Source organism: Cygnus atratus, chromosome 9, assembly GCF_013377495.2.
Source record: "Cygnus atratus isolate AKBS03 ecotype Queensland, Australia chromosome 9, CAtr_DNAZoo_HiC_assembly, whole genome shotgun sequence".
Lineage (NCBI taxonomy): Eukaryota > Metazoa > Chordata > Aves > Anseriformes > Anatidae > Cygnus > Cygnus atratus.
The window spans coordinates 9,944,662-9,957,354 of NC_066370.1; the positions used below are offsets into that span (position 1 = coordinate 9,944,662).

Below are 12,693 nucleotides of genomic sequence, written 5' to 3' on the forward strand. Positions count from 1 at the left end.
TGTGCCCTTTCTTGCAGTTGCTTGACCTCTTTGCAGTTTGAAGTATCCATCTCTACTGTATTCTCATCCACTATGGATTTTCCCTGTCAGCAAGATCCTCTGTTACATGTAAAGTCAGTTGCAGCTCTGAACTCGATGCTTCTTCAGTTAAGACCAAGTACTCCAAATAGTATGTAAAAAGTTAGGAAAAGCTGGCAAATTTAATCAGTTCTGAATCCTAAGATCCAGAGTCCTTTAAAGGAAATTTTAGAGTTTTTGAAAAAATTTAATATTGGTGAGAAACATCTGGAAAACGTTTCTGTCAGACCTGGTATATTTATAATCACAAATTGGTCAGTAAATGAGACTTGTGCTTTTTATAGACAAAAGCAGAAACATTTGAGAAAATTGTTCACTTGTTTCAGTCCAGGGGATTTTGTTCAAACTGTGTTAGTAATCTACTCGAAGAACAAACTAAGAACAGGGGCGTAGCTTTTTCATAAGCAAATAAATTATTTTCTAAAAATAAAGTTAATTTAACTTGCACCCCCATCCCCAAATGTGCTCCCATTATCCTGTACAAGATCCCTGGCGGGTACCAAACCGGTGTTTACCTCTTGATAGCAAGAGATGAGACAAACTAGCCGTGACCTGTGGCGTTCCTACGGTCCTCTCACCGCATTAATGCTGTCCCCAGTAGAGCAGCGATGGATGCAGCACCCCCTGGGCCTCCAGCTGTGCACCACCCAGGGGACCGCTACTCCGGCGTTAGATCTTCCAGCAGCCTGTAGCAAAACGGAGGGTTCTGGGGGGAAAAAAAAGAAACCCCACCTCCCTGCGAGCACAAGGGAGGGTGCCCGCGCCCGCCAGCCGAGCCGTGGGCGCTCCGGGCCCGCTCCCCGTTGGCGGCTCCGGCTCGCAGCGCCGCCAGGGGCCGCCCTCAGCCCGGCGGCGCATGCGGGGCGGTTGGGCAGGGCCGGGGCCCGGCGAGGCTGCGCCGCTCGGCTCCGCCCCGCCCCGCCCCGCTCGGCTCCGCCCCGCCCCGGCCGCCCCAGGTCTCGCCGCCCCGCCCCGCCATGAGGCCGGGCCCGGTGGCGGCGGCGCTCCGACGCGCTTGAGGGCGCCGCCGGCGGCGGGGCTGCGGCTGCTGCGCCGCCAAGATGGCGTCGTGCGTGCTGGAGGCGCCGCTCCGCATGAGCGTCCTCTCGGTGAGTGCCCGCGGGCTCTGTCCGCCCGCCCGTCCGGCAGGGGGCTCGGCCTGACCTTGGCCGCCGGCTGCGGGGGGCACCTGCGGGCCCTTTGTGCGGAGGCGGGGGCGCCCCGTCCCGGCAACTTTCCCCCGGCGCCGCCCGTCTGCGCCGCCCGTCTGCCCCCCCCCTCCCCGCCCCGGGCAGGCCGGGACCGCCGGGGCCCGCCCGCCGCCCCCACCGCCCCGAGCAGGCCGGGGCCGTGCAGCCGCGGGCCTGGCGGAAGGGGCCGCCTGCTGCCGGCCCTGCCCGTCCCCCGGGGAAGCCCGGCACCCCGGTGCTGCTCCCCCGACCCCTGCGCTGCGAGGAACAATGCGGAGGGTACGGCATGGGTGCCGCTTGGAGCAGCCCAGGGCGTCCTCTTCGTGTTGTTTTTTTCCCTCCAGAGTGCGGTTTCTTACTGAGCAAGGGACCCGTGAAACTGATGATGTTGATAGATTCTTCATTTTTGGGGCCTACCTGAAGAACTTGTTGGCCTGGATACGAATGCCCTTCTGCATTACAACCCTACTGGCTGATAAGGTGAAAGCCAGGGTATTTTAGAAACGGAAGGCAGTGGGATCGCTGGAGTCCAGAACACTTTTACGTAGAAATACATAGATCGGGAAGGTGAAAGTCCACTGCTGTTCGCAAAAATACTGCTCTCGTTATGTGGTGGATGCTTACATGTAGAATTTATTTAGCATAATTTAATAGTATTCTCATAGACAAAGGAGTTCTTCTGCCTCTAGATTCTTCTCTCAGGCTTATGTGAGACCATGAGTGAGCTGCTGGTAATTCTGTGTCTGGCTGGGGAAGCAGGCACAGGTTTAGCCAAGAGTTAGATACCTGCAAAGCAATGAACAGTTTGCAATTCCCTTATAGTTCCTTTCAAGGAAAACTTATAAGGAAAAAATAGGAAAAGCCTAATAAGAGCTTGAGCTGGCAAAAAGAAAAAAAAAAAAAGAGATAATGGAAATGCTTTCTGGCACGTGTTTGTGAGAACCTGGAGGGAAAATTCTCTTCCCTTTTCCCACCCTTGTTTTTTGGAACGCTTTTCATCTTCAGCTTTGGATCTTCTCAAAGAGAATAACAAATCATTGGTGCATAAATGTTTAGCTTACAAGCATGGTCCTGTTACCGGGAGGAGAGTTCGCTTTCTCTTGTAAAGTAGTTATGGGAAGCGTTATGGAGAATATTGTGCTGCTGTCCCTGTTGAAGTTGTGTGGGACAGTAGGCAGTCTGTCTTAGAGAAGGACAGTGTCTGCAATGTGTAAATTTGTTATGATAAGGTAAGCTACAGAGAAATGTCTTAATATGCGCTTCCGTATTTTCAAGAGCTTGTTTGTCAATATACCTCTTGAGCAACATTAACAGCTCTTATAACTTTTTCTTGCAGGAATTTGTGGTTTTTCTATGCAGTAACTGAATATAAGTAAATTGGAATTTAAGGCAGTGTTGATATCTCAAATAGACCTCTTTGTGTGTCCTTTTCATAAACTACGAATACTTACCAGCACTCCATTAACTTTCTTAGACTCATAACGTATTGTTATCTGCAATAAATACGTCTTATTCTTTAAGTCATGCTTAAACATGGGGTTAATTCTTTGCGCAGATGTTGCCCAGCAGTAACATACTGCACGTTTGAATATGATCCTGTGGTTTGGCTGCTGTCTTGCCTGGTAGGTTTTGTAGACGTGCTGTTGCTTTAGTCATTTCTGGTTTTCTGCCATTATATGAATTGATATAAACTATTAAAAATATGTATCATTTTTTTTCCTGCAGGAAGTAACGGCCAGTAGCCGCCACTATGTTGACAGATTATTTGACCTCGATCCCCAGAAAGTTCTGCAAGGTGTCATGTAAGTCATCTGAAACACATTTGGGCTGTTGGTTGTGCATAAGCTAGGTTAACTTGAATCCCACTAGAATTGTATGTCAAGAGGAAGAAGCTCTGTCTCTTTTTGAGAAATCTTGTTGGAAAATTTTAATACAAACATGATAGTACTGTTTTAGCACCCTATTGCTATGTAGTGTACGTAACCAGCCTCACAGGTGTCAGAAATGAGGTTAAATATTCTGTGAGCATTCAGAAAAAATTTTTTTGAAACATTTCTTCCCTTTGGCCACCTTTTGATTCTCTTCTAAGTCTGCTTTTCTCTAATTCTGTCTTAAAAGAATTTTTTTTGTCTACTGCCAAGTCAGTGTACCTGCCTTTTTCTTTTTCCCCTGCTGCCATGCCTGAGTGTTGATTTTTGATGCATGGCTTCTCTCTCAGTAAAGGGAACTGCAAGCCAAAAGAAACTACTTCCATAGAAATTAATTTGGACGCTGGTTATATTTCAGTATTTCTTTTGCATGCCGATGACAGTGGGTAAGGACTGAAAGATTAAGAAGAGGCCTTGCCCTGTTGAATAGGTGGTAAAACTGGTGCAGGGATCTGGCTGTGTTCTCACTGTCCTTGGGCTATATGCTTTGCGTTATAACCACACCGTGATGTGACTAGTGAGTCCCTGCCCAGGACTGACGGTTGGTGAAGCCAGGCCTGCTCAGGCTTACCTACAGTTTGCTGGCTGTGGTTATCTAGCAAAACACAAGAACATTTGGTCAAAGGACCAAGTGGATCAAAAAGCCAAGAACGTCCATTGTGTTGTTTAGGACAGTCTGACGAGTTTCTGGTAGGAAAGTAGTTCAGAAGGTGGCCCAGGGATGGAGTAGGCACCGTCAGAATTAGCATCCCTCTGAAATTACATGAGAAACAAAACACAAATATAAAACTATCTTGGAAAAACTGTTATTTGTTGAAATATCCTCTTACGTACCAGAATTTTTTATACAGATTAGTGTGAATATTTGCAGGTTCTTAACTCTTCTCTGTAGAACAGTCTAACATTTCTTCCACTCTTGGCCTTAGTCCACTACTCACAAAGCTGGCTTAGCTGGTCCCAGGGTGAGGATGCGTCTCATCCCACATCCACGTGGTTGGCTCAGCTTCCTTGGCAGATGCTCTGGGCACTGGGTGGCGCTCCCTCCCTGCTCTCCTTTCTTCTCCAAGGAACTGGAAACAACAAGTCTTGGCAATCCCTTCCCCATCTTCTGAGGTGTTACTCACATCTTTTGAAGTCTAGTGACTTCCCAGAACCAAAAGTCTTGAGCAGTCTTTTGTCTTAGCTAACACCTTGAAATTCTTTGCGTCGTCCATGGGTGACAGTGGAATCTATCCTGAGCTGCCTTTTAGTTTTGCTGTGGTTCAAGAATAAAATGAATTGATGCAGGGTGACTATCTCGATGAACAGTAGGCTCCTCCAGTTAAAGTTCATCATCTGTCCTTTTAAAGACACCAAAATACCAATTTATTTTGCAATAGCTTTCTTTTCGGTTTGCTACCTTGGTGTCTGGTTTCCGATGCAGGAGATGTTATACTGCTTTGCCGCATAAAGTTTTCTAAGCTCTTTATTTTGGTCTTTGCACCACACAGCATTTTCAGCTCATCCTTTCTCTTCAGTACCTGGATGTGTCCTTTATGGATCTGCTTTGTGATTTTTCTCTTTGCGTTTTGGTACTGGTACCAAGAAGACCACCAGGCGGTGTCTTTGAGGACGAGCTTTGTACAGGAACCATTTCTTCTCAAGCTAACGCTCTGAGATATGGGGAGATGATGAGCAGTAAGTGTAAGGAAGTGTTTGAAGACCCATCCTTTTGAGAATGGCTCAGCGTTCTAGTGGTTGAAATAACTGGTGCTGCTGCTTAGAAGCTGCTGAAGGAATTTATGCAAAAGTTATCTTCTCTTAGAGTTAGACCTTTTAAAGCTACACATTTGATAGGATAAGTGTCTTTGAAGAGTGGAGGGGAAAAAAAAAGGAGGAAAAAAATCACAGCGCAGATTTGGTTGGTAAGCTACATGTGCGACACCTTGGTTAAAATCCTGGTTCTGAGAGTATGTCTTTCCTGACATTAAGCAAGTCGTGCATGTTGGATTTGTTATTTTCCAAATATTAGCAGATGGATGTGCTACAGTCCAATTTAGAGTAGTGTGTAAAAAAAAATTAAGTCCAAGATTCCTTTTGGGCAAAAGAATATGGCTTTGCCCTTCTTCCTTTGACTTCAGGTATCCGAAAAGGTATTGAAGTTGGAACAAACTGAGATTTGGGGTGGTCCATTGAGGGGTGGGAGGGTAGAAGGTGTTGGGGTGGGAGAGGATTAAAGTTCTACCAGAAGTGTGTCTCAGAAGCTTTATCAAGTATTCTGTGTAATTCCCTGAAAATCTTTGGTTCCTAAGATGTGCTGTTTTTTTCTTGCATCCTGGCTGAAAGTCCCGATGACGTAGATTTTTGTTGTGATTGATGGAACTGTATGAATATCAAGGTTCAGAAAGGGCTGGCTTAAGAGGCTTTGTTTCTGCAGATTGTCTTCAGTTACAGTCGTTCTATTCTTCATACGCTCTTAAAGAAACTTGAATGAATAACTTCTGTTTGGGGCTTTCTTTAATTGCATCCTTTTACATTTTAATGAAAAACAACTTCTGAATGAGGTTTGATTAAAGGTAAAATACAGCTAAGTGCTTCTTGGACTTGAAAACCATGCCAATCCAGTTGTGGTCTTGTAAATTGAGAAGACTTAAAATTACATATTCTGAAAGTCTTTAAACTACCAGCCCTCTTTTTTTCCCTTTTTTTTTCATGATTTGTCAGAGAGGTTATATTCAGAATCATCTTTTGTCCGCAGAGTGAAGTCTTACATGGCTAGGGGCTTTTTTGTTTCCCTTCTCATGGGAAAACTGAAAAACCATTTCTCTTTTGTCCAGTACTGCTGTATGTGCTTCTGTTGATCTTATTGCAAAATGTCAAGTTTCCTGGGGAACTTCTGTTTGCATCATTCCAATCATGTTCATCGAAGTATTAATAGTAGGTTGGAAGGGGAGAATTGCGTGTACCTGTCAGTAAATCATTAGCTTCAGTTCAGGATTTGAAATTTTGGGCTTCTTACAAGGATGACTACTGCCTTTTACTGTACCTGATGGAGAACTGTTTAAAGTGCACAAGGCCCGTTTCTGCAGGCCCACATCTGTATGGAAGTGTGTGTGTTTGCCTTTCTATTGACTGTCTTTATAAATGAGCAAGCTTGACATAGTAGTTTCCTTCTGTAAGCATAAACTGTTCCATGTGTGTGTGTGTGTGCTTGAGAGGTCTTACAGGTTTGCTTTGTGTCTACTTAAGTGCTTTTCTAAGCCTTTCATCTTCTATATTACTGTTCTACAGTTCAAATGTTCTCAAATACACTTTGACTGCATTCTGCAAGGTCAGCAGCAGCGCCAGGTATGCAGCTACTGAATATATTTAGTGTTGACAGTCCACAGACTACCCCGAACAGATATTTTAAGCGATTAAATGCTGTGTTCTCTCAGAGGTTCTCTTAAATATTTTGCCATTGTTGGCAGAGGAACAGAACATAGCTCTGTATATTTCTGTGTTGTTGTAAGAGCTTCATGTGTCCCAAGATGCTTGCTGCAACAACACCTTGTGCTTTGCAGCATGGCATGGTATTAGACTACAGTTTGGTTTTCATCCACACTTGAGCTCAGGACCACTTTGTTCAGGTGCAAGACCAATGCCTATTTTTGTCCACCAATTTATTTGCTGGTCGGAGGCTTCTTTGAGAAACACTTTGTCATGCGTACAGTTTGCCTGATGTCTTCAAAGGCGATCCATCATTTCAGAAAGCTGTGCAAATGGCATTGCAAAGCCTGGTTTTGAAAGGAGCATGCTTTCTGAGAAATCTGGCGTACTCAGGGTGCCAACTGTTTCTCATCAGGCTGTTCCTTAGCAGTCAAAGGGTGTCATCTTGTATGGCTTGTAAATAACCACCATCACAGTGCACTGAGAATTCCCATGCTACTGCTGTTTCTGCCCTTTTTGGATGTGCTTCATCCAGTCCGCTGGAGTTACAGACAAGCATTTTCCAAACTTGTGTGAACGTTTTATTTCCCAGGAAAAAGGAAGACTCACCCTACGAAATGATGCTGCGTACTGTTTACGGTATATGTACGTTTATGGGACCTTCCTTTTTCCTGGGGAGCGTGTCCAGTGCTGTGCTGGGAATACTGGTATAGATCTCTGTGGTATATTTAATTTGTGACATACACGCTTCCTACACAGGATGATTTTGAGTGTTTGAGAGTCCATGTTTTTGATATGGGAAGTATAGTAATTGGCATCTGGGGCAGAACTTGTGGACCGCTTTGAATCGGACAGTTATGTCTCAGAGTCCCTGCAGGCTTGGGCTGGCAGTGTTGCAGCAGTTAGTGGTTATGCTCAGTGTTTTGAAGGCTGTGAAAATGATATTTGGGTACAACCAAGATGTAATTGGGCTTACCTTTGCATAGGTTTTTGGATGCAAAATTATGAGGTGTGTGTTAAAACCTCCTCTAAGGGGCAATGGACTTGTATTTGCATTTGACTGAGGATGTTTTTACTTCTTGCTGGTTTCTGCCTTCTTCAAAGAGAAGCTACCAGAAAGTAGTCACAAACTGGAAAAAAATGAGCATGTGTTTTAAGTAGTAACAATGCTTTTGTGGTACCTATCTTGTGTCTCTTTTGTGGGCAGTTACTTTGAAGTTCGTTGGGAACACCTCAAACTGTGCATTTGTTACATCTGTCTTCTTCACTTGTGTATTTTTGGATTTGAAAAAATGTTCCAGGCGTGTTTAGATGATTTTATAATAGTGTCTTTTATTTCTCAGCTGTAGCAATTGGATGCACACATGCCTACAGGGAAAGCTGTTTGAAATATAAGAGACAGCTTCATGGAGTGGGAAGAGAAGAAATTCCCATCTCTGTTCTAATGGAGCAACAGGTACCCCCTTCAGCCAGTTACAAAGAGGCTACTTCTGCCTCTTGTTCTTCGTGTCCCGTCAAACAAAAATCTTCCACACAGCAAACAGCACTTGTTTTCACGTTGTGCATCCAAAATACATACAGTCACATTTTCCTCTCAGTGGTTGGTTCTGGACTTAAATTTTCTGCAGGAGTCTTGCTTTGTTCTTCGCATATTCCTTGCCTCGATTTTCACCAGAATGATCCTATGAGAAGAAGAGATCTTTAGAGGTTCCTGTTACGCTTTGCTTCTGTACGTTTTCAATCAGTTCTGTTGATCTTCTAGACTTGGTACTCTGTGGTAAATATATACTCGTTCAGATGCAGTAGGGAACTTTCAGGTCTAATTTTTCAAGTCAGAACTTGAAAAATTAGATCACTTGTAGATGAAAGTGTTTTTGTGTAGCCTCAGTCATCTGTTGAGGGAAGAGGCTGCTGAGTCTTCTGGTGATGCTTCTTGAGCTGTGGGACAGCCTCTTTGTGCCTTGGAAATTGAAAGCTTGTTCTTTAGGATGCAGAATCTGACAGGGAAATTTGAGCAGGGCTAGGTGAGAGGGAGCAGCACTCCATTTGTTGATCCTCCCTTTCAAGAGGTAAGCTGAGGAATGTAATAGCTAGGCACGTTTTTCAGAGTGACGGGATGAAAATGAAAGGGCCTCAAACATTGTTTGAGAATTAAGTAGTGTTCTGTGAAGAGTGGTTTTCAGTATAATAGATTTTGCGGAGTCAGGTGGAAAAATAATGTAGATACAGAGAGAAGAGGGGAGGCTATAATAAAGGCAAAAAAAAAGTGTAATACTCTCTTAGAACAAGATATTTTCTCACTTTGGGCTTGCTTTATAATGCAGCAAAAAGTACAAATGCATAATACTGCTTATTTTATTTTTTTCAAATAAATTCTGTATCATAACTCCTGGTCTAAAGCCTAGAGGTAGGCTAAATTATGGGAAATCAGGTACACCTATTATATCTGGCTAGAAGTCGTCAGGCTGGTAGGGTTGTTTAATATCTCAAGCCTTGTGGCTGCTACTCTGAGCCTGAGAGCATTGATCAATGAACCTGTTGAGGTTCTGCCTTTCAGAGAGAGCACAAAGCTGTCTTCTCCAAAACTGCGCTCCTGATGCCAGCTTCAGAGTAGCAATGTTGTTGCTGTGATGGTTTCAGGCTGTAAGCAGGGTAAGAGCGGAGAAGCAACTTTTACCAGACTAGCTGATGTAGCTGGAGAAAATCAGGCACATGTTGGTCACAAAGGTCTTGAGTGGCATACTTCAAGCTCAGCTCAGTTGAATACTGAGGTCATTCAGAGTTTAGCTCGACTTTGTAGTTGGCTAACAAATCGATAGAGGAGAGCTGGTTGTAAGGGAGAGAGAAATGTAGCAGGCATAGGAGGGAGAAATAGTCACTGTGCCCTTTGCGTGTGTGTGGGGGAGTTAAACTGAGCTAGGAGTTGGGCTTGAGGGGAATGTGTGCCGTAAAATCAGCAGTGCTACTGAGTTTGCGATTCTGAATATCTGGTGTTTGATTTTTGTTCCGAGGTTCTGATTCAAACTGATCAGAATTGACTTTAAAAAAAAATAGTTCACTTCCCTTTCAAAACAGCTAATTTCCAATTTGCAGTATGGAACTATGTTCTTTTAGGTTATCTCCCTGTAAAAGGTTAATGTTTCTTGTGGCATTCAAAGGATAAAAATCTGTTTACATTTATTTGTCTGCCAGATGATTAAAATGGTTTTAGTATGTGTGCTGTATTGCTAGTGATGAACTGATAATTTAAATATGTTGGGATTTTTGCCCTTTTTTTTTTTTCCTTTGGGAATGGAAAGGTAACAGGAGGGGTAGCTGGTAAAATTACTTGTTAAAACATGCTTTAAACATGCATTGTCTGAAACATCCAGAAGTTGTCCCCTGGATGTAAAATTGGAGAGCTGAGTATTGATAAATTTTTGTCCTAGTGAGCACTTACCAGCACCCATTTGAAAAACAAAATTAAGGCATGTCTATGTACATGGATGCCAGTACACTATCTCAGCTGAAAGCTGTTTGGAGCTAAAAATTGAGGCAATACTTTCATGTAGGAAAGATTTGAGATTATAATCTAGTAGGTAGTAGTTATGTCAAACAGACAGGTTTTGTTGATCTTTTGGTGATTGCTGGCCTAAGCTGATATGGGCAGTGCCACCCAAAATTTCTGACTGCACATCTGAGAACAGCTAACCAGGTACCTGAAGACCATTTTAAGGTATTTTCCTGTACTGAATAAAACTTAAGGTTTCTCTGTGTGAATGACTTGGGGTAGACAAAATTCTTTTGCTACTGAATGGTGGGTTTAAAATGGGAGAAATGGGAAAGAAGACTAAAGCCAAGAGAGTGAATATATATGATATATATTTGGTAGCTTGGGTCATTTATCTGAAGCAACTGCAGTGCTTCTCGGATGGTCTTGCTGCTTCAGATGAGCTGTGAAGAGTATTTTGCTGCTCTTGGCTGCTCCGTCCCAGAACAGAGCACCTGTTTCCAAGAGTTCTACTCAAGTGCAGCTGTTTCCCCTACACCTCTGTTCGGATGATCTTTGGTGTTGCAACCTAGTTTATTTAAGTGGTGGGGTTTGGTTCTGAGGTTCAAATGAGAATGGTGCAGAGCACTAACCGTCGTTTGTATGTTGTTGGTTTTTCAGTTTAAAAAAGAGTATTTAAACAAGCTAGCTAAGCTTCCATCCTCCGCGGACTTAGAGCATTTGAAGTTTGAAGCTGCATCAGATTTAAGTAGGCAATTTTTCAGCTGATTGGTGATCTCATCCGGCTTGTAGCACAATTGCCAGAACCAACAAAATTGCAAAGGATGAGGCAAGAAAACATGCTTGAGAGGGATGGGAAAAGCAGTAGCTCCCATTTTGCCTGTTAACCTTGAGATTTGAAAGGAACATGAGTTGAAATGAGTTTGGGCAGTGAAAGGTGTGGAGTCATTATGCTAGCTTCTGCGTCGTATTGCTGGATCGACTGGTTTAGGCTCTGATGTGGAAGCCAAAATTTGATATGAGAGGACTCTGCAGTCATGTGCAAATGCAGCAAGTGCTGGAACCTGAGATGGATTCAGGGTGGGAATAAGGTGTGAATGTTTCTGACTACAAGTAGGGATCATTAGAAACAGCTTACCTTTCCATGTGGGACACTTGCCTTGGCAAGAAAACCTATAACAAGGTAAGTTACCTCTCCAAATGGGACACCTCAGAGAGGAGTTCAAGGCTTTTTTTGGCATTGTGGTGTGGAGAAGATGGATTAAATGATCACTTTTAGCATTATCTATGTTAAATTGTACGGTTCTGCATTGCTGTAAATACAGCCATATGCTATTTTTCTACAGCACTGTCATTATATGTGGTGTCTGAGAGAATTAGGATTGGGAGGAACCATGGATTTGGGGTTTCCTTGTTTCATGGTTGAGTTTGTTTAGTTTGCCCGGTCTGTTAATTGTGTAACAGTTTCCAAGTGTTAAAACACAAAGAAGTTGAGTACCAGTAAGTGTCTGTGCGCGCTACTTTGTTCTTTTCTGAGTCCTTTTTTGATACACTGATTTTTTTGAACGAGATTAGAAGTACTGAAACTTTTCTCCCAACCTGATCATTAACTTTAAAAATAAGCTGTTTTCTGGTTTCTGTGGTTTGCTTTGCTTGAGTTCGCAGGATTTTTTAGCATTTTATTTACCTGGTTGGAGTAGTAATCATGATCGTACAGATAGGTTTCCTGACAAGAACAGAAACCAACTCTCCTGTTGGGCATTTAACAGATGTTCAAGCCGTGGTAGCATCCACATAGATATTAACTATCAAATAGCGGACATATTTTAACATATGAAAATTGTAATTATTTTCTGCTGTTGATTATTTTGCATCTTCCCATTAAAATGGGAGAGGGGGAATAAGGGAGAAGGAAGAAGAGTTGAAAGCTGGAGAAAGCGTAGTTGTCAAAACAACTTGGCTGGACAGCTTCTGTCTCAAGTCCAGCTGCTCCAGGTAGCATTTGCTTCTGTGATACTGATACGTAGCAAATCTTCTGAACTTGGGGCAGACAGTTCTTAATTTAGCTCTGTCCTCGTGTCTGCTAGCAATATCCCAAATGTCTTTCAGATATTTGAATTCTGAGTTTTTGAAAACCTTACCAGAAGGATGCTTTGCTTCATCCTATCGCTCTAATTTTGATCTGTTTCTGCTAGATAAATCTTCTGGTCTCACAATGCATTGTTTTAGATGCTTCCTCTGTGCACTTAATCTTCTAACAATCTTCTGTAATTATTGCATATTAGAAGTAAAAGCTCTGGCCTAGAGTGTCTTGGACTACTTTTCCTTCTGTGATTTTTCATCTTATGTTGGATATTCTTCTCTGTGTAGGAATCTTTTAAATATGGCTACCTACTCTATTTTCAAAAGACATACAGGATGAGAAAATATGCAGACTGTTCATTTCCTCTTCTCTGTAGTTTCTTTTGCTTCTTCCTCACCAAGTAAGTCTAGCTTGCTCCATGGTCTTAGGTGTTGCATTGCTAGAAGGTGATTTAGGAAAGTTCCAGGGCTTCCTATAAGATTTTTAAAGCTTCTGATGTTTGTGCTTGATTTATTG

The 12,693-nt window shown here is 43.1% G+C and overlaps 1 protein-coding gene across 7 annotated transcripts in view; it reads left to right on the forward strand.

Annotated features, from left to right (window-relative positions):
• Positions 1 to 1,013: 1,013 nt before the first annotated feature.
• The window catches only part of ARMC8 (armadillo repeat containing 8), a 62,429-nt gene continuing 50,749 nt past the window's right edge, over positions 1,014 to 12,693 (forward strand). For 3 of the 7 annotated variants that reach the window (XM_050712628.1, XM_035545108.2, XM_050712629.1), the window contains exons 1-2: positions 2,829 to 2,890; positions 2,994 to 3,070. Coding sequence is in view for 5 of the 7 variants with exons in the window: in XM_050712629.1 (XP_050568586.1) it covers positions 3,069 to 3,070 (2 nt within the window). In the remaining 2 variants the exon portion in view is untranslated. Of the gene's footprint in view, positions 1,188 to 2,828; positions 2,891 to 2,993; positions 3,071 to 12,693 lie in introns of those variants that run through there. The other 4 variants (XM_035545107.1, XM_035545109.1, XM_035545110.2 and 1 more) reach the window with 2 other exon arrangements.